The sequence below is a fragment of the Aquarana catesbeiana genome, linkage group LG08, assembly GCF_042186555.1.
Source record: "Aquarana catesbeiana isolate 2022-GZ linkage group LG08, ASM4218655v1, whole genome shotgun sequence".
Lineage (NCBI taxonomy): Eukaryota > Metazoa > Chordata > Amphibia > Anura > Ranidae > Aquarana > Aquarana catesbeiana.
In genome coordinates, this window is record NC_133331.1 from 11,928,031 (window position 1) to 11,954,518 (window position 26,488).

Genomic DNA, 26,488 nt, shown 5'->3' on the forward strand with positions numbered 1-26,488 from the left:
CTGGGGACTAGATTGTGCGGGAGGCGGCCGCGAGAGGATGGGTGGGACTTTTTTTTGTGTGCGGGGGTGGCTTTTTTGCCGGCCCATGGCGCCCATGGCACTTGCCATGCCTGCCATACCCTAGATACGCCTCTGGTGCTGGGACAAGGTCATCTAGAGCCCAGGGCGAACCTTACCTCCTTATCAGCCCCGGGACAAGATCATCTAGAACCCAAGGTGAACATTAACTCCTTATCAGTCCCGGGACAAGGTCATCTAGAGCCCAAGGTGAACATTAACTCCTTATCAGTGCTGGCACAAGGTCATCTTGAGCCCAGGGCGAACTTTACCTCCTTATCAGTGCCGGGACAAGGTCATCTAGAGCCTAGGATGAACTTTACCTCCTTATCAGTGCTGGGACAAGGTCATCTAGAGCACAGGTTGAACCTTACCTCCTTATCAGTCCTGGGACAAGATCATCTAGAGCCCAGGTTGAACATTAACTCCTTATCAGTCCCCGGACAAGGTCATCTATAGCCCAAGGTGAACATTAACTCCTTATCAGTGCCGGGACAAGGTCATCTAGAGCCTAGGATGAACTCTACCTCCTTATCAGTGCCGGGACAAGGTCATCTAGAGCCTAGGATGAACTTTACCTCCTTATCAGTGCTGGGACAAGGTCATCTAGAGCCAAGGGCGAACTTTACCTCCTTATCAGTGTCGGAACAAGATCATCTAGACAAGCCAAGGGCAAACTTTGCCACCTTATCAGTGCTGGCACAAGGTCATCTAGAGCCCGGAACAAGGTCATCTAGAGCCCAGGGCGAACTTTAACTTATTAGTGCTTGGACAAGCTCATCTAGAACCCACGGCAAACTTTAATTTCTTATCAGTGCTGGGACAAGGTCATCTAAAGCCCAGGGTGAACATTAACTCCTTATCAGTGCCGGGACAAGGTCATCTAAAGCCCAGGGTGAACATTAACTCCTTATCAGTGCTGGGACAAGGTCATCTAAAGCCCAGGGTGAACATTAACTCCTTATCAGTGCTGGGACAAGGTCATCTAAAGCCCAGGGTGAACATTAACTCCTTATCAGTGCCGGGACAAGGTCATCTAAAGCCCAGGGTGAACATTAACTCCTTATCAGTGCCGGGACAAGGTCATCTAAAGCCCATTGCAAACTTTAACTAGAGCCAAGGGCGAACATGCCAAATTGCGATTCCCCCCCCCCCCCAAGATGTATGAGCATTATGTATCAGCAAATCCCCCCCCCAAAAAAAAAAAACAAGCACTAATTGTCATGCTTACCCCCTAAACATAAATCCCCCATTCCCCCAGTACAAATACAACCCCCCCTACACCGCTCAATTTTCACCTCTGAGCACAAATCCTCTCCCCCCACACCAAATCCCCTCCCTCTGCACAAATTCTCCCCAATCCTAGCACAAATCCTCCCCAAATTTCCCCTCCTAGTACAAATACCCCCAATCATCCCTGCTAGCACAAATCCCCCCCCCTCCAAAAAAAATCCCCTCCTAACACAATTCCTCCTCCCCCTACAAAAAAATTGAGTACTAATCTGCATGCTTATACCCTAAGCTTAAATCCCCCCTCCTCCCAGTACAAATCTTCTCCTCTACTGAAATTCCCCATTCCAGCACAAATCTTTGCCCGCCCAACCCCCCAGAGTGACTTTACCACCTTATCAGTGCCGGGACATGGTCATCTAGAGCCCAGGGTGAACGTGCAAAATTGTGCCTCCCTCCCTAGATGTATGAGCATTATGTATCAGCAAAAGCCCCCCCCCCCAAAAAAAAAGAGCACTAATCTGCATGCTTAACCCCTAAGCATAAATTCCCCCTCCTCCCAGTACAAATCCACTCCCCTACTGAAACCCCCCACCCCAGCACAAATCTTTGCCCCCCAACCCCTCAGCTCAAATCCTCTCATTCCCCATATGCTCCTAGCACAAATCCACCCTCCCCACAAAAATTTCCCCCCTACTAGTACAAATCCTCTACCACTCAATTTTCCTCTCTGAGCACAAATCCTCTCCCCCCACACCAAATCCCCTCCCAACACAAATTCTCTCCAGTCCTCCATCTTAGAACAAATCCCCCCTCAAATTTCCGTTCCCAGAACAAATACCCCCAATCATCACTGCTATCACAAATCCTCTACCCCTCAATTTTCCTCTGAGCACAAATCCTCTCCTTCCACACCAAATCCCCCCCCCCCACCCCCCAGCACAAATTCTCCTCAATCCCCTCATCCTAGCACAAATCTCCCCCAAATTTTCCTTCTTAGTACAAATACCCCCAATCATCACTGCTAGCACACCCCCCTAAAAAAAAATCCCCTCCTAGCACAACCCCCCCCCCCCCCAAAAAAAAAAAAAAAAAATCGAGCACTAATCTGCATGCTTGCACCCCAAGTATAAATTTCCTCTCCTACTGAAATTCCCCATCCCAGCATAAATGTGTACCGGCCCAACCCCCCAACATGACCTTAACTCCACATCAGTGCCAGGACAAGGTCATCTAGAGCCCAATTTACGCCCCCCCCCATACAAAATGTATGAGCATTATGTATCAACAAAAATCCCCCCCCTCAAAAAATAAACAAGCACTAATCTGTATGCTTACCCCCTAAGCATAAATCCCCCCTCCTCCCAGTACAAATCCGCCCCCCTGCTGCAATCCCCCACCCCTGTACGAATCTTTGCCCCCAAGCCCCCCAGCTCAAATTCTCTCATTCTCCATATGCCCCCAGCATAAATCCACCCTTCCTGAAAAAAAATCCCCCCTTCCTAGTACAAATACCACTCAATTTTCCCCTCTGAGCACAAATCCTCCCCCCCCACTCTAAATCCCCCCCCCTCTCAGCACAAATTCTAAGAATGTATGGTATTGATGCTTCATAAGATACGTTATGTTATTTATATCTTGATATTTGCATGATGTGGGCCAAGAACTCTCATTTATATGTTGGGGGATACTTCTAAAAAAAAAAGAAGCAAGATCTATATGTGTGTGTAGATTTATTTAATAAGATGTTTTGTCATTCATGTTTTAAGACATAGGAGAGGTCAAAAAATAAACCAGAGTAATTGAAATTAAAATTAGGCTACTGTCACTGGCAGGAAAGGGGTTAACACTGGGGGGGGGGGGGCGATCAAGGGGTTAAGTGTTCCCTTGGGAGGTGTTTCTAACTGTACGGGGGCTGGGCTGACTGGAGGAGGAGAGAAATCGCTGTTCCTAATCCCTGGGAACAGCATACCTCTCCCTAACTCCCCTGTCAGAACGGGGATCTGTCTGTTTACATTGACAGATCCCCGTTCTGGCTCTTGTTCCTGCTTGCTGTGGCTCCTTAAAGGAGCCGACGGACACCTACGGCGGGAACGTGCCGACCTGCCCTCCGTATAACGGCGGCGGCTGGTCGGCAAGTGGTTCACTGACAATTGCGCGGTCGTGCAACGCTGTACCCAAATAAAATTGATGTCCTTTTGTCCCCCACAAATAGAGCTTTCTTTTGGTGGTATTTGATCACCTCTGCGTTTTTCATTTTTTGCGCTATAAACAAAAATAAGCGTAAATTTTGAAAAAAAAAAAAAAAACAACAATATTTTTTACCTTTTGCTATAAAACACATCCAATAAAAAAAATTAAAAAAATAGAATTTCTTCATCAGTTTATGCCAATATATATTCTGCTACATATTTTTGGTTAAAGAAATTGCAATAATCGTATATTGATTGGTTTGCATCTACAAACTATGGGATATATTTATGGAATTTTTATTTACTTTTACCAGTAATGGCGACGATCAGCGTCTTATAGAGGGATTGCAGCGGACAAATTGGACACTAAGTGACATTTTTTGGGGACCAGTGACACCAATACAGTGATCAGTGCTAAAAAAAAAAAAAAAAAAAAAACACTGTCACTGTACTAATGACACTGGTAGGGAAGGGGTTGACAGGGGGCGATCAAAGGGTTAAATGTGTCCCTAGGGGGTGTTTCTAACTGTGTGAGGGGAAGATGCTTTGCAGGAACCCAAGTTCTCCATCTTCCCCTATGACAGAACGGCAGGCTGCCTTGTTTACATAGGCAAGCCGCCGTTCTGCCTCTCCGGAGAACGATTGGCAGGTCCTGGCAGACATCGGATCTGCCGGACCCGCTGATTGGCTCCCGCTGTGTCCAATCACGGTGGGAGCGGGTCGCTGGCAGGGGCACATGCGCGCCCCAGAACCAGTGCACGAAATCACGTACAGGTACATGATTTCGCGCAGGAGGGACGCCCTGCCACAGTATATCTCCGTGGGGCGGTCCTTGAAACACGAAAGACCAAATGATATGTGTCACCTCCTTATGCAACACACGTTAACCCCTTGCCGACCAGCGCACAGCGATATACGTCGGCACAGTGGCACAGCTGGGCAAATGGGCGTACAGGTACATCCCCTTTAAATCGAAGCATAGTGGGTGCGAGCTACCGTGTACTCCGTGAGCATGCCCGCGGCTCCTGCGGACTCGATGTCCGCCTAGGGGGCCCGGCGCCTATGTAAACAAGGCATTTCCCTGTTCTGCCTAACAACATGACAGAGATCTACTGCTCCCTGTCATCGGGAGCAGTGATCGCTGTCATGTTCTAGTGAGACAATCCCCCCCACAGTTAGAATCACTCCCTAGGACACACTTAACCCCTTGATCGCCCCCTAGTGTTTAACCCCTTCCTTGCCAGTGTCATTTACACAGTAATCAGTCCATTTTTATAGCACTGATCGCTGTATAAATGTCAATGGTCCCAAAATAGTGTCAAAAGTGTCCGATGTGTCCTCCATAATGTCGCAGTCCCGATAAAAATCGCAGATCGCTGCCATTACTGATAAAAAAATAATAATTTAATATTTATATTTTAATAATTTAATCTTTATAATAAAAATGCCATAAAACTATCCCCTATTTTGTAGACGCTATAACTTTTGTGCAAACCAATCAATATACACTTATTACGATTTTTTTTTTTTTTTTTTTTTACCAAAAATATGTAGAAGAATACGTATCGCTCTAAACTGAGAAAAAAAATTAGTTTTTTTATATATTTTTTGGGGATATTTATTATAGCAAAAAGTCAAAATATTGCTTTTTTTTTTTCAAAATCGTTGCTCTTTTTTTGTTTACTGCGCAAAAAAACCCCAAAAACGCAGAGGTGATCAAATACCACCAAAAAAAAAAACTCTATTTGTGGGGGGGGGGGGACGGCAATTTTGTTTGGGTGCAGCATCGCACGACCGCGCAATTGTCAGTTAAAGCAACGCAGTGCCGAATCGCAAAAAGTGCTCTGGTCAGGAAGGGGGGGGGGGGGGTAAATCCTTCCGGGGCTGAAGTGGTTAAACTATTACACGTTACATGTGAGTCATCCCCATTAGTCACCATGTAAGTCTTTAGCCCACAGCTATTAATGGCTTCTTTTATCTCTACACACAAACAATACGTTTTATTAACATTGTAAGTGGTTTAGGCTTTTTAATACGCAGGGGTTTTTTTTAGGAGCAGACGCAATGTTTACTTGGATTTTTTTTTTTTTTTTGGCTGTTTGATTTGTATTAATCACACAGTGTATAATTGCTACAGGCTGTGCTCATTCCACAGGATCAGAAACGAAGACTTGATATGCAAAGAGGCGAATGAAGCCAGAAGCTAAGCAGATTACATGTACATGGGAACATTCTATTTAAAGGAAAAGTAATGAAATGACGATATTTAATCTAATTTTGGAGCCTTGGGTTAAAAAACAAAAAAGAAAACATTCAGGTATTCTTTCGAAACATCAACCATGTCTGCTAATGGAGCCCAAAATAAGCTGCTTCAATGGAATTATGGAATTTACTTTTTATGGCCCTAAAGTAGAAGGGTCTCCAAACTTTCCAAACAAAGGGCCAGTTTACTGTCCTTCAAACTTTAAGTGGGCCGGACTATGGCCAGTGGGATGAGAAAATGACCTGGTGTCAGAGGGAGGAATGGTGCCCCATCATTGGTGTCGGTGGGAGGAATAGTGCCCCATCATTGGTGTCAGTGGGAGGAATAGTGCCCCATCATTGGTGTCGGTGGGAGGAATAGTGCCCCATCATTGGTGTCGGTGGGAGGAATAGTGCCCCATCATTGGTGTCAGTGGGAGGAATAGAGTGGCAAGAACTATGGCCCACTATTGCTGACAGGGGGGGGGGAATAATGCCCCAAGGGGCTAAATCCAGCTCCTGGGCCGCAGTTTGGAGACCACTGCCCTAAATAATCAAACTGACACGGCACTTAAAAGATAACTCCAATTTTAATTGAAAAAAAAAAATCGCAAATAAAAAAAATGTATATAGCATATACAATTGCTACACAGATATTATAATCAAATGTTATTAAAAAAGATCTTTCCTTTTTTTCAATCTGCGGCCACTGTAATTTTCTGTAAAATGCAATATGGCCACCTGGAGGCGCTCTGTACACAGATGGTATACATAAAAAATGGGGGAAAAGGGGATGATGAGATTATTGCGGTGCCACCAAAATTCAAAATTACTAGAATGATATTTCATATAAAATCATTTATTTTATTGATATCAAAAACATCTAAAATGTTTACATGAAAGAGTACAAAAAATATACAGAGCAAAAACAAAAACAGAAATACAGTTCAAATAAATGACCGTCACCAAAGATATTGAGGGGTGATCATAGTCTTATGTTCCCAACTAGTTTCGCCAAAACATTGGCTTCATCAGGGGAATGTAGAGATGTACTGCAGAGAGTAAAACCACATGCGGGCTCCAAAACGCAAGGGGGACACCACCAAGACACTGAGAATGGAAGTTGCACTCAGCCCAGTATTTGGCTACAGGGGAATTAAAGGGCACCGAATACGCATTAAGTTAGAAAAAATGCATCCTATGAATAAGGTTCCGCCAATATCTTGGCTAAACGTTGGAACCTCCACAATGAGTCCTTCTGGTAACACCGGTTATTGTAGATGGTCTTTTACATATGTAGCCAGCTCCCCAGGATGGTCCCACAGCAAGGAGATTGTATACATAACTCCCCCCCCCCCAGAAATGTAATTTCCTGCTTGTGTCATATTTTGGGCATCCTCTGCAACAAGTACATAATTTTGGTGGGATGATCCCAAAGAGCAATCACAGTAGCAAATCCTAGTTGCAATCTGGAAAAACCCAATACAAGGACAATATGCAACCGGTCTAAACTATGTGGGATGTTCACCAATGCCAGGAGCCTGGCGGACAAGATGGGTGATCTAGAGATACTGTTGTATGAGGAGGATTTGGATTTTGTGGGAATTTCAGAGACCTGGTTCAACAGCTTTCCTGATTGGCTGGCAAACATTCAAGGGTATACCCTTTACCGGAAGGATAGAGAGGATAAAAAAGTGGGAGGGGTATGCCTATATATCAAGAATAATGTACAAGTGAATGTGAGAGATGACATCACTGAGGTAGCTAGGGAGGAGGTGGAATCCTTATGGGAAGAGCTCCAAAGGGATGAAGCTAAGGGGAAAATAATACTGGGAGTATGCTATAGGCCCCCTAATCTGAGGGAGGAAGTGGAGACGGATCTCCTATCACAAATTGGATTAGCAGCAAGGATGGGAAGTGTTATCATAATGTGGGATTTTAATTATCCAGAGATAGACTGGGCGGAGGGAACCGCGCATTCATTTAAGGCTCGCCAGTTCCTTAATGTCTTGCAGGACATTATGGGTCAGATGGTAGACGCACCAACTAGAAATAAAACATTACTGGATCTACTGATTACCAACAATACAGACCTGATCACGGATGTGGAAATACGGGGCAATTTAGGTAACAGCGATCACAGGTCAATTCGTTTCAGTATAAATCACACAAATAGGAAACATAAAGGGAATACAAAGACACTGAATTTCAAAAGAGCCAACTTCCCTAAACTACAAACCTTGCTAAAAGGCATAAATTGGGATAAAATATTAGGAACAAAGAATACGGAGGAGAGATGGGTTTGCTTTAAGAGCATATTAAATAAGGGCATTAGCCAATGTATCCCTCTGGGTAATAAATGTAAAAGAGCGAACAAAAGTCCTGCATGGCTTAACTCCAATGTAAAAATGCATATAAAAGCAAAGGAGAAGGCCTTAAAAAAATACAAGGTTGAGGGATCATCCTCAGCATTCAGACTTTATAAAGAATGCAACAAGAAATGTAAGGGTGCAATTAGGACGGCTAAGATAGAACATGAAAGACACATAGCGGAGGAGAGCAAAAAAATCCCAAGAAATTCTTTAAGTATGTAAATAGTAAAAAAGGGAGGACAGACCATATTGGCCCCATAAAGAATGAGGAAGGACATCTGGTTACAAAGGATGGGGAGATGGCGAAGGTATTGAATTTATTCTTCTCCTCAGTTTTCATGAGTGAATCGGGGGGCTTCAGTATCCAAAACTGCAGTGTTTATCCTCATGACACAACACAGGAAGCACCTCCATGGTTAACAGAGGACAGAATTAAAATTAGACTTGAGAAACTTAACATTAATAAATCACCGGGACCAGATGGCTTACATCCGAGGGTACTTAGGGAACTCAGTCAAGTGATTGCCAGACCATTGTTCCTAATTTTTACAGACAGTCTACTGACTGGAATGGTACCAGCTGATTGGAGAAAATCCAATGTAGCACCAATATTTAAAAAGGGCCCAAAATACATCCCTGGGAATTACAGACCAGTTAGCCTAACATCAATAGTATGTAAACTCTTGGAGGGGGTGATAAGGGACTTAACACAAGATTTTAGTAATAAGAACGATATCATTAGCAGTAATCAGCATGGATTCATGAAGAATTGTTCTTGCCAAACCAATCTATTAACCTTCTATGAGGAGGTGAGTTGCCATCTAGATAAAGGAAGGCCCGTAGACGTGGTGTATCTGGATTTTGCAAAAGCATTTGATGATAAACGTTTACTGTACAAAATAAGGTCTGTTGGCATGGACCATAGGGTGAGTACATGGATTGAAAACTGACTACAAGGGCGAGTTCAGAGGGTGGTGATAAATGGGGAGTACTCGGAATGGTCAGGGGTGGGTAGTGGGGTTCCCCAGGGTTCTGTGCTGGGACCAATCCTATTTAATTTGTTCATAAACGATCTGGAGGATGGGATAAACAGTTCAATCTCTGTATTTCCAGATGATACTAAGCTAAGCAGGGCAATTACTTCTCCGCAGGATTTAGAAACCTTGCAAAAAGATCTGAACAAATTAATGGGGTGGCAACTACATGGCAAATGAGGTTCAGTGTAGAAAAATGTAAAATAATGCATTTGGGTGGCAAAAATCTGAATGCAATCTATAGACGGGGGGAGAACCTCTGGGGGAATCTAGGATGGAAAAGGACCTGGGGGTCCTAGTAGATGATAGGCTCAGCAATGGCATGCAATGCCAAGCTGCAGCTAATAAAGCAAACAGAATATTGGCATTAAAAAGGGGATCAACTCCAGAGATAAAACGATCCCGCTCTACAAGACTCTGGTCCGGCCGCACCTAGAGTATGCTGTCCAGTTCTGGGCACCAGTCCTCAGGAAGGATGTACTGGAAATGGAGCGAGTACAAAGAAGGGCAACAAAGCTAATAAAGGGTCTGGAGGATCTTAGTTATGAGGAAAGGTTGCGAGCACTGAACTTATTCTCTCTGGAGAAGAGACGCTTGAGAGGAGATATGATTTCAATATACAAATACTGTACTGGTGACCCCACAATAGGGATAAAACTTTTTTGCAGAAGAGAGTTTAATAAGACACGTGGCCACTCATTAAAATTAGAAGAAAAGAGGTTTAACCTTAAACTACGTAGAGCATTCTTTACTGTAAGAGCGGCAAGGATGTGGAATTCCCTTCCACAGGCGGTGGTCTCAGCGGGGAGCATCGATAGCTTCAAGAAACTTTTAGATAAGCACCTGAATGACCGCAACATACAGGGATATACAATGTAATACTGACATATAATCACACATGGGTTGGACTTGATGGACTTGTGTCTTTTTTCAACCTCACCTACTATGTAACTATGTAACATCTAAAGAAATGCAAACCCTGCCACTTTCCTCATTAAAGCCCTGAAGGTGCAGCAGCTGATTGATAATAATACAATTACTCCCATTCACCTTCACTTTGCACATGGACACAGAGAAACACACACCTATTTCTTCAGAATAACAAAAGGTAGGGATCCACATCAAAGTTTGTTACAATTCCTGCAATGTACAGAGATCACCCAGAGGGGGAGTGGAGTTTGAAGTAGAATAATAACGTATCGAACCAGGCAGGACTTCAGTGATGCAGGTTTTCTTTATTTGACTTGTACGAGGAGACAAGTTACAGCAAAGGAACAGATATTTGCCTATTGGTTCTCACCGCTATAACCCGTGCAATAGGGCTGCAGATATAGCAGTGAGTCTGATAGACGCCTATCTGGACTTGTCTGTCTAACAATTGTAGAACCCTTTTACAAGCCTCATCTCTCCTAGATATGATTGTTTGCTAAGATCTACGTCAATGTAACTATCCATAAATCTGACACCTGTTCTACAACCAGACAAACGTATTCATTCCCAGAATTCCTACATGTTCATTAAAGTGATTTATAACTGGTTTTGTCCAATTAAAAAACACCTGTATAGAGACAGTATGGCACCCAGCTGTGTTAAATCAAACCCTCCTCGTCCTGATAAGACTTCAAGGATTACAGATTTATGACTTTGGGAGAATGAACTTTCAATAACCCCACCAGATGTGTTATATGTCTCACTATATAATCCTACATGTATGTATTTTAACAGTTTTAACGAGGGCACAAACAGACCTTCGTTTGACCCTGTCAAACTTAATTAATGTACTGTACCTAACTTTCCCTTATTCCACATAATTATTTCTAAACCACCTGTATAAGATGTTCTTATCTTATCAGGCTGCAGCTGTCAAAAGTTTCTTTTCTCATTAGTAAACTAAAATGAACTATCCCAATACACTTTTAGGAACACCTGTGTAAACTTGTGACTGTCTTCTAAAAAATACCAACATGAAGCAGAGAGGTCATCCAAAGTTCAGCACTTAAAAATAAGGACGTTCTCTATATTTTTAGAATAACATAGTGTACATTAATAAAGATTTAATAACTATTGCTTTACTATTGAATAATAATATTGATAAGACCACTACTATATAATAATAATAATAATTATTATATTATCAATAAAACATATGCAAATCAATATGAATAATATGAAATACATTGGCTAATATGAAGATTCTACAACAAGTTACTCTTTAACGACGAAGGTAAAAAAAATAAAAATAAAACTGTACATATCAATACTCAAGGCGCCATACATGGACTGAAATTTGGTCAGTTCAGCAGGGACCAGCCAAATTTGGATCCATGTATAGTCAAGCTGGTTGTACAGAACTCGATTGCTTTGTGCACTGGTACAAATCATTTGGTGGAGGGGGGATTATGGTGTGGGGGTTGTTTTTCAGAGGTTGGGCTTGGCCCCTTAGTTCCAGTGAAGGGAACTCTTAAGGTGTCAGCATACCAAGACATTTTGGACAATTTCATGCTCCCAACTTTGTGGGAACAGTTTGGGGATGGCCCCTTCCTGTTCCAACATGACTGCCCACCAGTGCACAAAGCAAGGTCCATAAAGACACGGATGAGCGAGTTTGGGGTGGAGGAACTTGACTGGCCTGCACAGAGTCCTGACCTCAACCCGATAGAACAGCTTTGGGATGAATTAGAGCAGAGACTGCGAGCCAGGCCTTCTCGTCCAATATCAGTGCCTGACCTCACGAATGCGCTTCTGGAAGAATGGTCAAACATTCCCATAGACACACTCCTAAACCTTGTGGACGGCCTTCCCAGAAGAGTTGAAGCTGTTATAGCTGCAAAGGGTGGGCCAACTCAATATTGAACCCTACGGACTAAGACTGGGATGCCATTAAAGTTCATGTGAGTGTAAAGGCAGGCGTCCCAATACTTTTGGTAATATAGTGTATGTCCAGGCACGATTTCACTGCGATTTTTCAAAAAAGTCCAGTGTGGTGCTATTCACAAGTTCAGGTGTGATTTAGGTGCGAATGTGTTAAGTGTATGACAATTGAAATCGCACCTGAACCGGACCTAAAATTGTACTGGGCTCTTTGGAAAAACGAGCCCCCAGATATGTAAATTGGCTCCAAAGAAAGCCAGTTTGGTTCACACAGCGTGTGAATCGGATGTGGTTCCAAACTCATCCAGTTCCCATATATGTGAAGTGGGCCTGAGAGTTGTTTTTCTTTCTAAAACACCCACAGCCTGTGAAAAAAGTGCCTGTCCCCTGTCAGCATGCTGCAGAGAATGACCCACAATCCCTGCGTGGAAGAAGTGGTCACTCTGAAAAAAGTCTGACGTTCCGTAAAAGCTCTCCAATCAGCAGGAGCCTTACTAATTGCATAGATATAAATTCAACGACCACTTTACTGGGTACACCTGTTCAATTGCTTGGTAACACAAATTGCTAATTAGCCAATCACATGGCAGCAACTCAATGCATTTAGGCATCTAGACGTGGTGAAAACGACTTGCTGAAATTCAAACTGAGCATCAGAATGGGGAAGAAAGGGGATTTAAGTGATTTTAAATGTGGCATGGTTGTTGGTGGCAGAGGGGGCTGGTCTGAGGATTTCTGGTATTTTCACACACAACCATCTCTCGGGATTACAGAGAATGGTGGGAAAAAGAGAAAATATCCAGTGAGCGGCAGTTGTGTGGAGGAAAATGCCTTGTTGATGTCAGAGGTCAGAGGAGAATGTGATAGACTGGTTCCAGATGATAGAAAGGCAACAATAACTCAAATAACCGCTCGTTACATCCAAGGTATGCAGAATATTATCTCTGAAGGCACAACACATCCAACCTTGAAGCAGATGGGCTACAGCAGCAGAATACCACACCAGGTGCCACTCCTGTCAGCTATGAACAGGAAACTGAGGCTACAGTTGCACAGGATCACCAAAATTGGACAATAGAAGATTGAAAAAACGTTGCCTGGTCTGATGAGTCTGGATTTCAGCTGCGACATTCAGATGGTGTACACAACATGAAAGCATGGATCCATCCTGCCTTGTATCACCGGTTCAGGCTGGTGGTGGGGGGTGTAATGGTGTGGGGGATATTTTCTTGGCACACTTTGGGCCCCTTAGTAGCAATTGAGCATGGTTTAATCACCACGGCCTACCTGAGTATTGTTGCTGACCATGTCCATCCCTTTATGACTACAGTGTCCCCATCTTCTGATGGCTCCTTCCAGCAGGATAATGCACCATGTCACAAAGCTCCAATCATCTCACCACTGGACAATGAGGTCCCTGTACTCCAATGTCCTCCACACTCACCACATCTCATCCAGTAGAGGACCTTTGGGATGTGGTGGAACTTGAGATTGGCATCATGGATGTGCCGCCGACAAATCTGCAGCAACTGCGTGATGTTATCATGTCACTATGGAGCAAAATCTCTGAGGAATGTTTCCAACACCTTGTTGAATCTATGCCACCAATAATGAAGGCCAGAGGAGGTCCAACCCGGTACTAGCAAGGTGGACCTAATAAAGGAGGTCCAACCCGCTACTAGCAAGGTGGACCTAATAAAGGGGGTCCAACCCGCTATTAGCAAGGTGGACCCAATAAAGGGGGTCCAACCCATTACTAGCAAGGTGGACCTAATAAAGGAGGTCTAACCCGCTACTAGCAAGGTGGACCTAATAAAGGGGGTCCTACCCGCTACTAGCAAGGTGGACCTAATAAAGGGGGTCCAACCCGCTACTAGCAAGGTGGACCTAATAAAGAGGGTCCAACCCGTTACTAGCAAGGTGGACCCAATAAAGTAGGTCCAACCCGTTACTAGCAAGGTGGACTTAACAAAAGGGGGTCCAACCCGCTACTAGCAGGGTGGACCTAATAAAAGGGGATCCAACCCGCTACTAGCACGGTGGACCTAATAAAGGGGGTCCAACCCGCTACTAGCAAGGTGGACCTAATAAAGGAGGTCCAACCCGCTACTAGCAAGGTGGACCTAATAAAGGAGGTCCAACCCGCTACTAGCAAGGTAGACCTAATAAAGGAGGTCCAACCTGATACTAGCAAGGTAGACCTAATAAAGGAGGTCCAACCTGATACTAGCAAGGTAGACCTAATAAAGTGTCCGGTGAGTGTATATGGAAAAATCTTGGCTTGTATGTATCGTGAGCTCCAACAAAAATAATTTGTGATTAAAAAGAAAAAAAAAGTGAACACAATATAATGCCGCGTACACACGGTTGGACTTTTCGTCTACAAAAGTCCGATGGACTAAAGCCGGCTGACAATCCGATCGTGTGTGGGCTTCCCCGGACCTTCAGTGGACTTTTCCAGCCGCAAATCTGACGGACTTTAGATTTGAAACATGCTTCAAATCTTTACGTCGTAACTACGCTGGACCCAGAAATCCGCTCGTCTGTATGCTAGTCCGACGGACAAAAACCCACGCTAGGGCAGCTATTGGCTACTGGCTATCAACTTCCTTATTTTAGTCCAGTGTACGTCATCACGTACGAATCCGTCGGACTTTTGTGTGATCGTATGTAGGCAAGTCCGTTCGTTAGAAAGTCTGCCGCAAGTCCGCCAAAAGTCCGCCAAAAGTCCGTTGAAAGTCTGTCGAAAGTCTGTCGGACGGGCTGTCGGACTTTTGTAGCCGAAAAGTCCGACCGTGTGTACGCGGCATAACAGTAACAGTCCTCCTTGGGACCTCAATGGGGTTGATGTCTAAGTTTTGGGTTTGCCGAATTTTGAGCAATAAAGTGGCTGTTTTTTATTTATTTTTTTTTTAGAGAAGTCAATTGATTGGGTGTACAGTATATGTTATATACAGTATATATTTTTTAAAAATAAAGTTAAAAGCAATGGGACAAACAGGAGCTCGGCGTTCTCAACATCTTCCTATTGCCGTGATTTGCTTGTCTGATTTATATACAGTAAATATGTAATATTAACACTTGCTGCACTTTGCGGATCATCTGCTCCTTTTTTTTTTTTTTTCCCGCCATGTCTTCTTTTTCCCAGCTGCTCTTCTTCAACTTTCCTTTGAATCCTTCCCCTCTTCTTCTTTTGATTTTTGTCTTCCTTTCATGCCTCTTGTTTCATTTCGGTTTGCATTTGCATTCGCTTATTTATTTATATCTGCCACTTGTGCTCGCAGGCTGCTCTGAGCAAGCACTAATCAGACTTGTACAGCAGGCACAGAGGACAAGCTTAGATGTGCTAATGCCACCAAACACCGATCATTGTTCATTATCCTACATCTTACCAGCGCTGCCTGCTTGCATGCATCTGGCTGGGGAAAAAAAAAAAACAAACAAAAAAACAAAACATGCTTGTAGCGCCACATAGCAAGTGTCATCGCCGTGTAGTTTTGGGGAGAGGGACATAATGACATGATTAATCAGCCGCACTGCCTGGATGACAAGGCAACCTTGAGAAACCCGCAAACAGATGTTCCTTCTCCTGATAAACTCGTGAATATCTCAGACTTTACAGCATTAGAAGTGCTTTATGCTCTGCTTTGCTTTTTAGGTTTTCATGCGTCTAAAATCCACTCTTTTGTTTTTTAATTTTTTTTTTTACAGAGCAAGAAACACGCTAACAAAGTCCGACTTTATTACATGTTACATCCGGAGGATGGAGGGCCTCCATCGAAAAAGCTTCGCCCAGATGACCCAGTAAGTGGACACAATGCAAATATTTGATTTCTTTTAGTTTTGGTAAAAAAAAATAAAAAAGCCATCGTCTTGGGATCACCTAGATTTGTTAAAAGGTTTTTATTTTATAAACTTGATTCTCTTCTGTAGATATTCAGGTAGACCAGTGGTTCTCAACCAGGGTCTCAGCCTTCTTCTTGTTCCTCTGGTACTGGGCCACAGCCTTCCTCCTGTCCCCCTGGTACTGGGCCACAGCCTTCCTCCTGCCCCCCTCGTACTGGGCCACAGCCTTCCTCCTGTCCCCCTGATACTGGGCCACAGCCGTCCTCCTGTCCCCCTGATACTGGGCCACAGCCTTCCTCCTGTCCCCAGGTACCGGGCCACAGCCATACTCCTGTCCTCCTGGTATCAGGCCAAAACCTTCCTCCTGTTCCCCTGGTACTGGGCCACATCCTTCCTCCTGTCCCCCTGGTACTGGGCCATAGCCTTCCTCCTGTCCCCCTGGTACCGGGCCACAGCCATACTCCTGTCCTCCTGGTATCAGGCCATAACCTTCCTCCTGTCCCCCTGGTACTGGGCCACATCCTTCCTCCTGTCCCCCTGGTACTGGGCCACAGCCTTCCTCCTGTCCCCCTGGTACTGGGTCACAGCCTTCCTCTTGTTCCTCTGGTACCGGGCCGCAGCCTTCCTCGTGTCCCCCTCGTAATGGGCCACAGCCTTTCTCTGCTCCTGGAGTGGGGGTGGAGATGCAGGGGTCCTTTAGGCCAGCTCTGGCTGCCCTGGATACCTGACAGTCCCAACAATGTGATGAACACCAGGCTCCAGCTTCCCTACTAGTATGCAGCAGCAGCCAGAGTTGGCTGGAGGGGACCTTTTGGGTTTTGGAGACCATTTATTATGCATGATCTGCCATGTTCTAAGACAAGGCCAATCAAAAAGAAAACCTAGAAACAGACCAACATAGGCCCATCAGAGAGGTCGAGCAGGACTGCACCCGCCCACTCAACCACCCGGGCAGGGTATAACTATAATAGTGCAAAAAAAAACTATAACAAATCTAGAAGCCACAATGGCTCCAACCAAAAGCCGTACACATCTACCATAAGGTCATCAAATAATATATTGAAATCAGCATCATATCCTTTAAGATATCTTGTCACATATACAGTAGAACCTAGACAGAAACCTTAAATCGCAAATAGAAGTCCGACTCGAGGACCGAAATTGCACCAGAATTTAGAGATTATAGAAGCAAACGAAAAAAAGTAAAGGAAAAAAAAATAAGAGAAGAGGTTAAGATAGTAAGGGTACGCCCGTCCAGGAATCCACTAGGCCATCAATTCAGTGCCAATCTTAAGTGTCCGGTACCTGCAAGTAAGAGAGCCCCAGGGGGTCCATACCTTTTCAAACAGAGATTGTTTATCCCGTAAAACACTAAAAAATTTTCAAGTTAACTTCATTGAAGCTGAGTCAATCACTGGGCATTTCTAAGCGGTAGCAATAGCGGTTTTAGCCGCCGGAAACATATAATAGATTAAAGTCTGTGTGGATCTCGGGATATTTTCCACGGGTTCGTTGAGCAGAGTGATCTCTTCTCTTTAATCTTGATGGAACAACCCTATAGTGTCTCATATTGTTATTGTTTTAAAGTATGTCTGTAGCCCAGACTTTTTCGTAGAGAGGGGGAAGGTCTGCAATGGGGGTCAGCAACAGGTTATTCATGATCTATCCATTAATTACAGCCATGTTGGGGCATGGAAGGTTTTAAAAGTATTTCTGTTTCAATTGTTTTTTTTATTGATTTTTAACAATAAAGAATATCTTTAAGAAGTACAAAATAGAAAACCAAGAACAATGTCATTGTACACCTCTAACACATTCTGGGATACTGGTAATAGAATTGGAGCAGAAATACGTTATATGAGGATATTTATCCGCCAGAGAGGTGTGAATCATAATACCATACAATAGGCAGCATTGTTGCCAAATAAAAAAGAAAGAAGAAAAGGAAGGGAGAGGGAGCAGGAGAAAAAAACTCCTCATCGATCACATGCCCTAAGTCCATAAGACATCTGGTATTTGAAAAAAAAGTGGGCCAGGGTTTCCATGCGCTATAAAAAAGTGTTTGTGTATTTCGCAAACCACTCACATGTTTCTCATTGAGCATAATCCAGGTCAACTTGCGTTTCATCAGGGCCAAGTCTAATACTGGACTCTACTAGGCCGTTGCAACAGCTATCTTGGCCGCTAAAAATACGAAGTGAATAAGGATTTGTGTATGTCTCGGGATGTCATCTACTGGCATGTTCAACAGCGCAATTCGAGCATCCCTAACAATATTAACCATTGTGACCGAATATATCAAAGAGTGTCCACCAGATATGGGAGGGTGTCCCCCCCTGTCCACAACCCCAAAAGCATACGGGCGAAACTCCTGGAAACATTTTTGAGAGGCATTCTGGCACTAAATACCACCTGGAATAGACCCTGAAGTTTGCTTCTATCGAGGCCACATTCGTTATATCCTTATGAACACGGGTGTTCCAAGTTGGCCAGTCCCCTTCATCAGGGTCTAAATTAAGGGCTTTCTCCCACACCAGTTGGTAGGACAATTTTTAGAGGGCTACGGATAGTTTATACAGCATTGAAATACACCCTTGTTCCAATGTAGGTTGCAAGCATCTATTCTCAAATATCGTTTGTAAGGCAAGATCAGCGCTCTGGTTTGGAAGAGAGCGCAAGTCATGTAGAATTAGTTGTAAACGAAAACTTTCTGAGGGTGGTATTTCTAGATGCTGCACAAATTTTCAAAATATAGTAAATTACCTGAAAAACAATATATAATAATTACCATATATATACTCGAGTATAAGCCGAGTTTTTCAGCAAATTTTTTGTGCTGAAAATGCCCCCCTCAAAAGTCAACCACTTTTCTGCAGCAGAGAATGACATTTTCCGAACCGACTTTGGGGCCCCATATCTCGGGGCCACTTAGTGCTAGGAACCCCAGCTTGGATATGTTGTAGTGCTCGTTCAACTGGGTTTGCACACCAAATTTGGGGTTCCTAGCACCAAATGGCCCTGAGATACGGGGCCCCAAATTCAGTCAACTGTGTCCATCTGCAGCAATGTCATTTCGGGACCCTTTGGGTCCAGAGACCCCAAATTTTGGCTGCAGCTAGGGGGCATCTAGGAACCCTTAACTACCGAGTTTGGCTGCAAATGGGCACAGTAAGGTTGAAAATGGGCATTTTTCTTTTCCACTTACAGTAGCTACGCATTTTTCACCCGAGGCTTATAATCGAGTCAATAAGTTTTCCCAGTTTTTTGTCGTAAAATTAAGTGCCTCGGCTTATATTCGGGTCGGCTTATACTCAAGTATATACGGTATTTGTATATTACTTATGGTAATTAACACCTTGCTACCCCGGCCAATTCTGACACTTCTCTCCTACATGTAAAAATCATCATTTTTTTGCTAGAAAATTACTCAGAACCCCCAAACTTTATATGTATTACTTTAACAGGCACCCTAGGGAATAAAATGGTGGTTGTTGTTTTTTTTTTTTTTTAAATGCGTTTTTTTTTTTTTTAATGTTTCATGAATAAAAAAAAAAAACAACACTAACATTAGCCTGATTTTTTTTTGTATACTGTGAAAGTTGATGTTACACCGAGTAAATAGATACCTAACATGTCACACTTTAAAATTGCGCACGCTTGCGCACGCTTGCGGGATTTTTTTACAGGTTACATGTTTAGAGTTACAGAGGAGGTCTAGTGCTAGAATTATTGCTCTTGCTCTAACGATCATGGCGTATGTAACCTGTGTGTATCTGGCTCTGATACTAGCCAGCGCCTCACCAGCCACTGACCTCACCGCACGTCCCTGGAACACAGCATCGTCACTGCGAAACATGGCGGTGTCAGCATCATGTTGTGGGGATTCTTTTCTTCAGCAGGGACAGGGAAGCTGGTCAGAGTTGATGGGAAGATGGATGGAGCCAAATACAGGTGGGCATTGGTGGGCATTTGTTATGGCTCCCTCTGGCAGTAGACGGGGGCTTACCTGAGGCGTCAAATCTAAGTGGATGTTGGATGCTCACCAGAGCTCCTGTTGGTGGAGATGGATCAGCAAACCTTAGTGGTCCCCACTTACTTTGGTGCAAACTGACACCAGGTCAAGTCCCTCAGGATTGCCCCACGAAAGGGGTGACTGGAACACAGAGGTGTGGAAACTGGCCTGAAGATGAGGGTAGTCAGGTTGAGGCAGACAGCAGGTGATAGAGAAGTCAGGCCAAGGCAGAGGTCTAGGCAAGCAGCAAGCTAGCGAGTAGTAGGGTCAATCTGGGTTGACAACAAATAGGCAACTGGCAGGCAAGTATTGTAGCTCTTTAACTCTCAGCTAGCTGGCGATAAGACCTAGCACTAGCCAATTCAAAGGCAGGAGCTTAAATACATTTCTGGCCAGAGGACAAGCCCAGAGTATCATTGGATGTCCTGGCTGAGACTCTATAGCCCCATACACACGATCTGACTTTCCGACGGGAAATGTTGGATGTGAGGTTGTTGACGGTAAATCTGACCGTGTGTATGTTCCATCGGACAATTGTTGTCGGACTTTCCGCCAACAAATGTTGGCTAGCATGTTCTCAAATTTCCCGCCAACAAATGTGTGTTGCCAGACTTTCCGATCGTGTGTACACAAGTCCTTCGGACAAAAGTTCAAAGTACAATCACGCATGCTCGGAAGCAAAAGCGGTCGGTCTTGTAAACTAGCGTTCGTAATGGAGAATTAACATTCGCGACGCGGCAAATTATGAAATCTCGAAATGCAGCGCAAAATTCTCTTCTTCTATAATGGGATAATAATGAAGCTGCTTTGCTGGTGATACTGATGGAGTTATTGCAAACTAATTTTCAAAGGCTTTTTTTTTCTAGTGATATCAAGAAAAATATTATTATTATTATTATTTTTTTTTTTATTTGGTGCAAGTTACAACAACACCATTATCCTGTAGTATTTAAGATCAAAGATACAACTATGTTGGCCAACAATCCGATCGTGTATTCGAGGCTTAAGAGTATCATTGGATGTCCTGGCAGGGATTCTATGAGTACTATTTGATGGGGCAGCACAGTGGTGTAGTGGTTAGCACGCTTGCCTCGCAGCAATGCGAGTCCCAACCACGAGACTACCTGCCTGGAGTTTGCATGTTCTCCCTGTGCCTGCGTGGGTTTCCTCCGGGTACTCTGGTTTCCTCCCACACTCCAAAGGCATGCTGTTAGGTTTAGTGACTTCTGTCCAAAAAAATTGGCCCTGGTGTATGGGTGTGAGTTGGGGACCTTGGATTGCAGACCCCTTGGGGGTGGGGACCGATGTGTGTGTGGAGCGCTGCGTAGATTGATGGCGCTACATGGGTACCTTAAATATATAAAAAAAATAATAATATAGTGGATGGGCATCTTGATGGGACACAATGTGCGGGAATGGGGACAATTGTGGGTGCTCACTCAGGTTGAACTGGATGGACTGGTGTCTTTATTCAACCTTACTAACTATGTTCTGGCAGAGATTCTGAGACTACCATTTGGTGTCCTGGCTGGGATTCTGAGACTACCATTGGATGTCCTGGCAGGGATTCTGAGAATACCATTAGATCTCCTGCCAGGGATTCTGAGTCTACCATTGGATCTCCTGCCAGGGATTCTGAGTCTACCATTGGATCTCCTGCCAGGGATTCTGAGACTACCATTGGATCTCCTGGCAGGGATTCTGAGACTACCATTGGATCTCCTGGCAGGGATTCTGAGACTACCATTGGATGTCCTGGCAGGGATTCTGAGAATACCATTGGATCTCCTGCCAGGGATTCTGAGTCTACCATTGGATCTCCTGCCAGGGATTCTGAGTCTACCATTGGATCTCCTGCCAGGGATTCTGAGTCTACCATTGGATCTCCTGCCAGGGATTCTGAGACTACCATTGGATGTCCTGGCAGGGATTCTGAGACTACCATTGGAGGTAAACATTCTGAGACTACCACTGGATGTCCTGGCAGGGATTCTGAGACTACCATTGGATCTCTTGGCAGGTATTCTGAGCCTACCATTGGATGTCCTGGCAGGGATTCTGGGCCTACCATTGGATGTCCTGGCAGGGATTCTGAGACTGCCATTGGATGTCCTGGCAGGGATTCTGAGACTGCCATTGGATGTCCTGGCAGGGATTCTGAGAATACCATTGGATGTCCTGGCAGGGATTCTGGGCCTACCATTGGATGTCCTGGCAGGGATTCTGGGCCTACCATTGGATGTCCTGGCAGGGATTCTGGGCCTACCATTGGATGTCCTGGCAGGGATTCTGAGAATACCATTGGATGTCCTGGCAGGGATTCTGGGCCTACCATTGGATGTCCTGGCTGGATTCTGAGAATGCCATTGGATGTCCTGGCAGGGATTCTGGGCCTACCATTGGATGTCCTGGCTGGATTCTGAGAATGCCATTGGATGTCCTGGCAGGGATTCCCAGAGTAGGGTAACAGCATTACTTGCCCTTTTGAGGATTTTTAGCTAGAATAATGAAAGCCGAAATCCCTTTTAAACAAATGGCAATGTGCATGATATTTCCAGCAGTATCATTTCATTACACCGCCAGCCGATCCAAGACAAAAAAAAAAAGGCAAGCAGTAAGTGTGCACAGAATCGTGCCTATGATTGGATTCAAATTAAGGACTTTTATCATGAAGAGTTATGTAAAGAAATAAAATTGCCACAATGTGAATATTAAGATTAGAAAACCATAAAATGATAGAAAGCTCTGAGACCTAGGAGGATCAGCAGGCAACAAATGGAAAAAATGTGAACCGAGGAAAAAGATAACAGCAATAAAGTAGAAGGAAATAATTGGTGTAAGCAGCAGCCATAAACGGTTAATTTGCAGCATGGGGCAACATGTCTTCTATGCAAATGAGCTCTGCGAGATGTTTTAAGGCAATGTAACACGTTAAAAATGGGAGTTCAGCCTTTCAATGGAGGTCATTGCTAAGTGTGGTCAGACAGATATTTTAAATTAGCAAGCAGTTGTTACCCTTAGCTTGAAATTACATTTTCTAGCTGACCCTTCATTTTCATCAGAGACGCCAGAAAAAGGCAAAAGTTGCCTGGCCCTTGGACAGTCTTTCCGTTGCCTGACATGTATATTCACAGCGTTGTCTTGAGGTCTCTCCGTGCCACCTATAAAGCAGGAATGGAGAATACTTGTCTATTCATCTTTGCTTCATTAGCAAGAATACTGTTATATCATTTTTATTAGGATCCCTTGAAAAACGATTGTCTGCTGATACCAACATTCGTGTTCTATACACAGTAAGTTTGTTGTGATAATTGCTGTAAATACGTTCAACTCTTGCATTAAATCCTCAATTTATGACCACCCTTATCTGTTTAGCCCAACCTTTCTTAACTAGGGTTCCATGAAACCCTAGAGTTCCTCTAGAGTACGTGTGTCAAACACAAGGCCCATGGGCCAAATTGCATGTGGCCCTTGCACCTCTCCTGCAGATGCGGCAGCCCCCTTGTCTCCGCCCCACCTTCTCTCGGCAGTCGGCAGCAGAGAGGAGGACAGAACTCCTCCACCAGATCCTGCACTTTCCCGTGCAACCACAGAGAGCCTCGTCTCTGCTCTTCCGTCGCAGCAGAGAGGACATAACTCCTTCTACAGATCCCGTGCCTTTCTGTGCACCCCCTTGTTTCCACCTCCCCTGGTCTGAGCATTCAGCAGACTCCAGCCCTCCTCTGGTCCTCCTCCAGCCTCCAGACCCTGCACTATCTGCTTCTCAGCTCTGCCCCCAGCTTCTTCCCAGCAGCAGCACAAGGTGGGGGGGTGCACAATGTACAATGTAATGTTTCGATGGTGTGGTGGGGGCTCTTGATACCTGTGTAAGGGGGGTGGGGAGCTTTGGCAATCTAGTCATACTGACACAAGCTGTATGAGGGCAACCATAATGCGTAAGCGGCCCGCAATGAAATGCAGTTGGAGTTTGACACCCCTGCAACATTGAGGCTGCAAGGGGTTCCTTGAGCAGTGGCTGATTGACCTCCCATTTCATAGTGCCTGCATAGTTCCTGGATCAACGCCACTTGGCATTCTCAACACCACTGCAAGGGGAACATTTTTCCCGCTTGCCACCAATGTAAGGGGCATTTTTTTTCCCATTGACCACCAATAAATTGGCTTTTGCAAGGGTTCCCTAAGACCTTTAAAATTATTTCAAGGGTTTCTTTTGGGGTAAAAAGGTTGAGGAAGACTGTCTTAGCCCATCCTTGAATATTTACTTTATGAGTATACTTACCTAGTTCACATAGGTTGGACTTGATGGACTTGTGTCTTTTTTCAACCTCACCTACTATGTAACTATGTACCTGAACAGACACCTATTTTCCAGCAAAACTACACTAAAATGAAACCTTATCCTCCATACTGCTCATCCTGCCCATTACAATGATAAATATGAAAAAAGAAAAGCCCCCCCTACTTACCTGTAGGGCAGAGAATGCTATGATTGTGATGGAATCCATTCACCCTGACTGGGTATCTCCGCCAAGAAGCTGCTTCCCAATGCTCTGGAACACAAAGTCAGTGAATCTGGCTATAGTTACCCCAAGAACTAGGCAACACCAGTTCTATGGTAATGTGGCATATAGGCCCTTAACATGGATCCCAGAGTCTGTGTGCCTTGGGGAGACGTGGACTTGAATCCAAAGTAACATTACTCCAAGGGTCCCTAGGCATACGCCTTGCAAAGAGTAGCGTTCCCTTAAAAGCCAGGGCCCATAGTCAGCAGGCAAGAGGCTAGAATTCAGTCCCCTCCAAAAGCCTGAGTCTATCACAATGATCACATGGTAGGTGGCCACATGTTTAAATATCTAGGCTTTGGTCACATGATATTAGCCAAAGAGCATCAGGGAACCAACATTGAAAGAGGATCCTTGGCTATTCCTGTTGTCTGATCCTCTGCAGGGATTTGGTCAGATAACCAGCTAGAGTGGAGCCCATCAGATACCAACAGATAGATGTTGGAAGGCTTTTTTATTTTTATAAGTTTTGTTTTTTTACAAGAGAAATCCAGGAAATATCTTTTTTTCCCTTATACTTACATTGGTCCACCTTGGCTTAATGTAAGTATCCAAACGTGATGGACAGCCTTGTGGACAGCCTTGTGGACAGACTTGACCTGTTGGGATGACTTAAAGCAGAGACTGTGAGCCAGGCCTTCTAGTCCAGGGGTCTCCAAACTTTCTAGATAAAGGGCCAGTTTACTGTCCTTCAGAATTTGAGGGACCGTACTGTGAGCAGTGGAAGTAGAAAATGCCCTGGTGTCATGGGGAAATAAAGAATGCTCCATGATTGGTATTAGTGGGAGGAATATTGCCCCGTAGTTGATATTAGGGGAAGAAATATGCCCCATCATTGGTGTCATTGGGAGAAATAGTGTCCCATTGTTAGTTTCAGGGAAGGAATAGTACACCATCATTGCTGTCAGGGAAGATTAGGGCCCTGCAGTTGGTGTCAATAGAAGAACTAGTACCCCATTGTTGGTTTTAGGAGAAGGAATAGTGCCTCATCATTGGTGTCAGTGGGAGGAATAGTGCCCCATTGTTGGTATCGGGAATAAATAGTGCCCCCATCATTGGTGTCAGTGGGAAGGATATGGCCCTACAGTTGGTGTCAGTGGGAGGAATAGTGCCCCATTCTTGGGGTCAGTGGTAGGAATAGTGCCCCATCATTGGTGTAAGTGGGAGGAATAGTGCCCCATTCTTGGGGGTCAGTGGTAGGAATAGTACACTATTTTTGGTATCAGCGACAGGAATTATGCCCCATTGTTGTTGTACAAGGAACAGTGTCTTGTATCAGTGAGAGGAATAGTGCCCCTAGGGCCTGATAAAAGCAAGCAAAGGGCCACATTTGGCCCCCGGGCCGCATTTTGTAGACCACTGTTCTAGTCCAACATCAGTGCCTGACCTCACAAATGCTCTTCTGGAAGAATGGTCAAACATTCCCATAGACACCCTCCTAAACCTTGTGGACGGCCTTCCCAGAAGAGTTGAAGCTGTTATAGCTGCAAAGGGCGGGGCCAACTCAATATTGAACCCTACGGACTAAGACTGGGATGCCATTAAAGTTCATGTGCGTGTAAAGGCAGGTGTCCCAATACTTTTGACAATTGTATAGTGTATTTTTTTTTGATGGAGTGTGGGCTACAATGACTTGGATTGTCCATGTATAAGAGGGGAAAGCCCTGAGCAGAACTAGGGGGATTTGAGAATGTTTTTTGGAGCTTTTTCGTGTTTTGAAAATAAAATTGGAAATCAAAATGAAAAATTAAAACTAGTAAAAAAAATTAAAAATTTAAATTAAAAAATGACAAGTATCCTTGGGTCCTTGCTTCTCTCTGCATGTCTTCTTCTAGTTCTTTTGTTAACTTCTGCACTGGTAGCCGAGGTTCACTTGCAAAGCTTAATTCCCCCGATTCTCCAGGGTGTCTGCATTTAAATGAGCGTGCACAGAACAAGAAAATCTCTATTAATGATGATATAGACTTTCGATTAGTATCCTCTTGTTATCTATTTTTTTTTTTTTTTTCCCTAGGCATAATGTTTTATATGTTTATCTGCTGCGTGTTTTTTCTTCCATTTATAGAAGTGA

The 26,488-nt window shown here is 44.3% G+C and overlaps 1 protein-coding gene across 1 annotated transcript in view; it reads left to right on the forward strand.

Moving 5' to 3' along the window:
- The window catches only part of ZMAT4 (zinc finger matrin-type 4), a 675,941-nt gene that overhangs the window by 171,385 nt on the left and 478,068 nt on the right, over positions 1-26,488 (forward strand). The window contains exon 3 of the mRNA XM_073595527.1: positions 15,709-15,801. Within this exon, the coding sequence (XP_073451628.1) occupies positions 15,709-15,801 (93 nt within the window). The remainder of the gene's footprint in view (positions 1-15,708; positions 15,802-26,488) is intronic.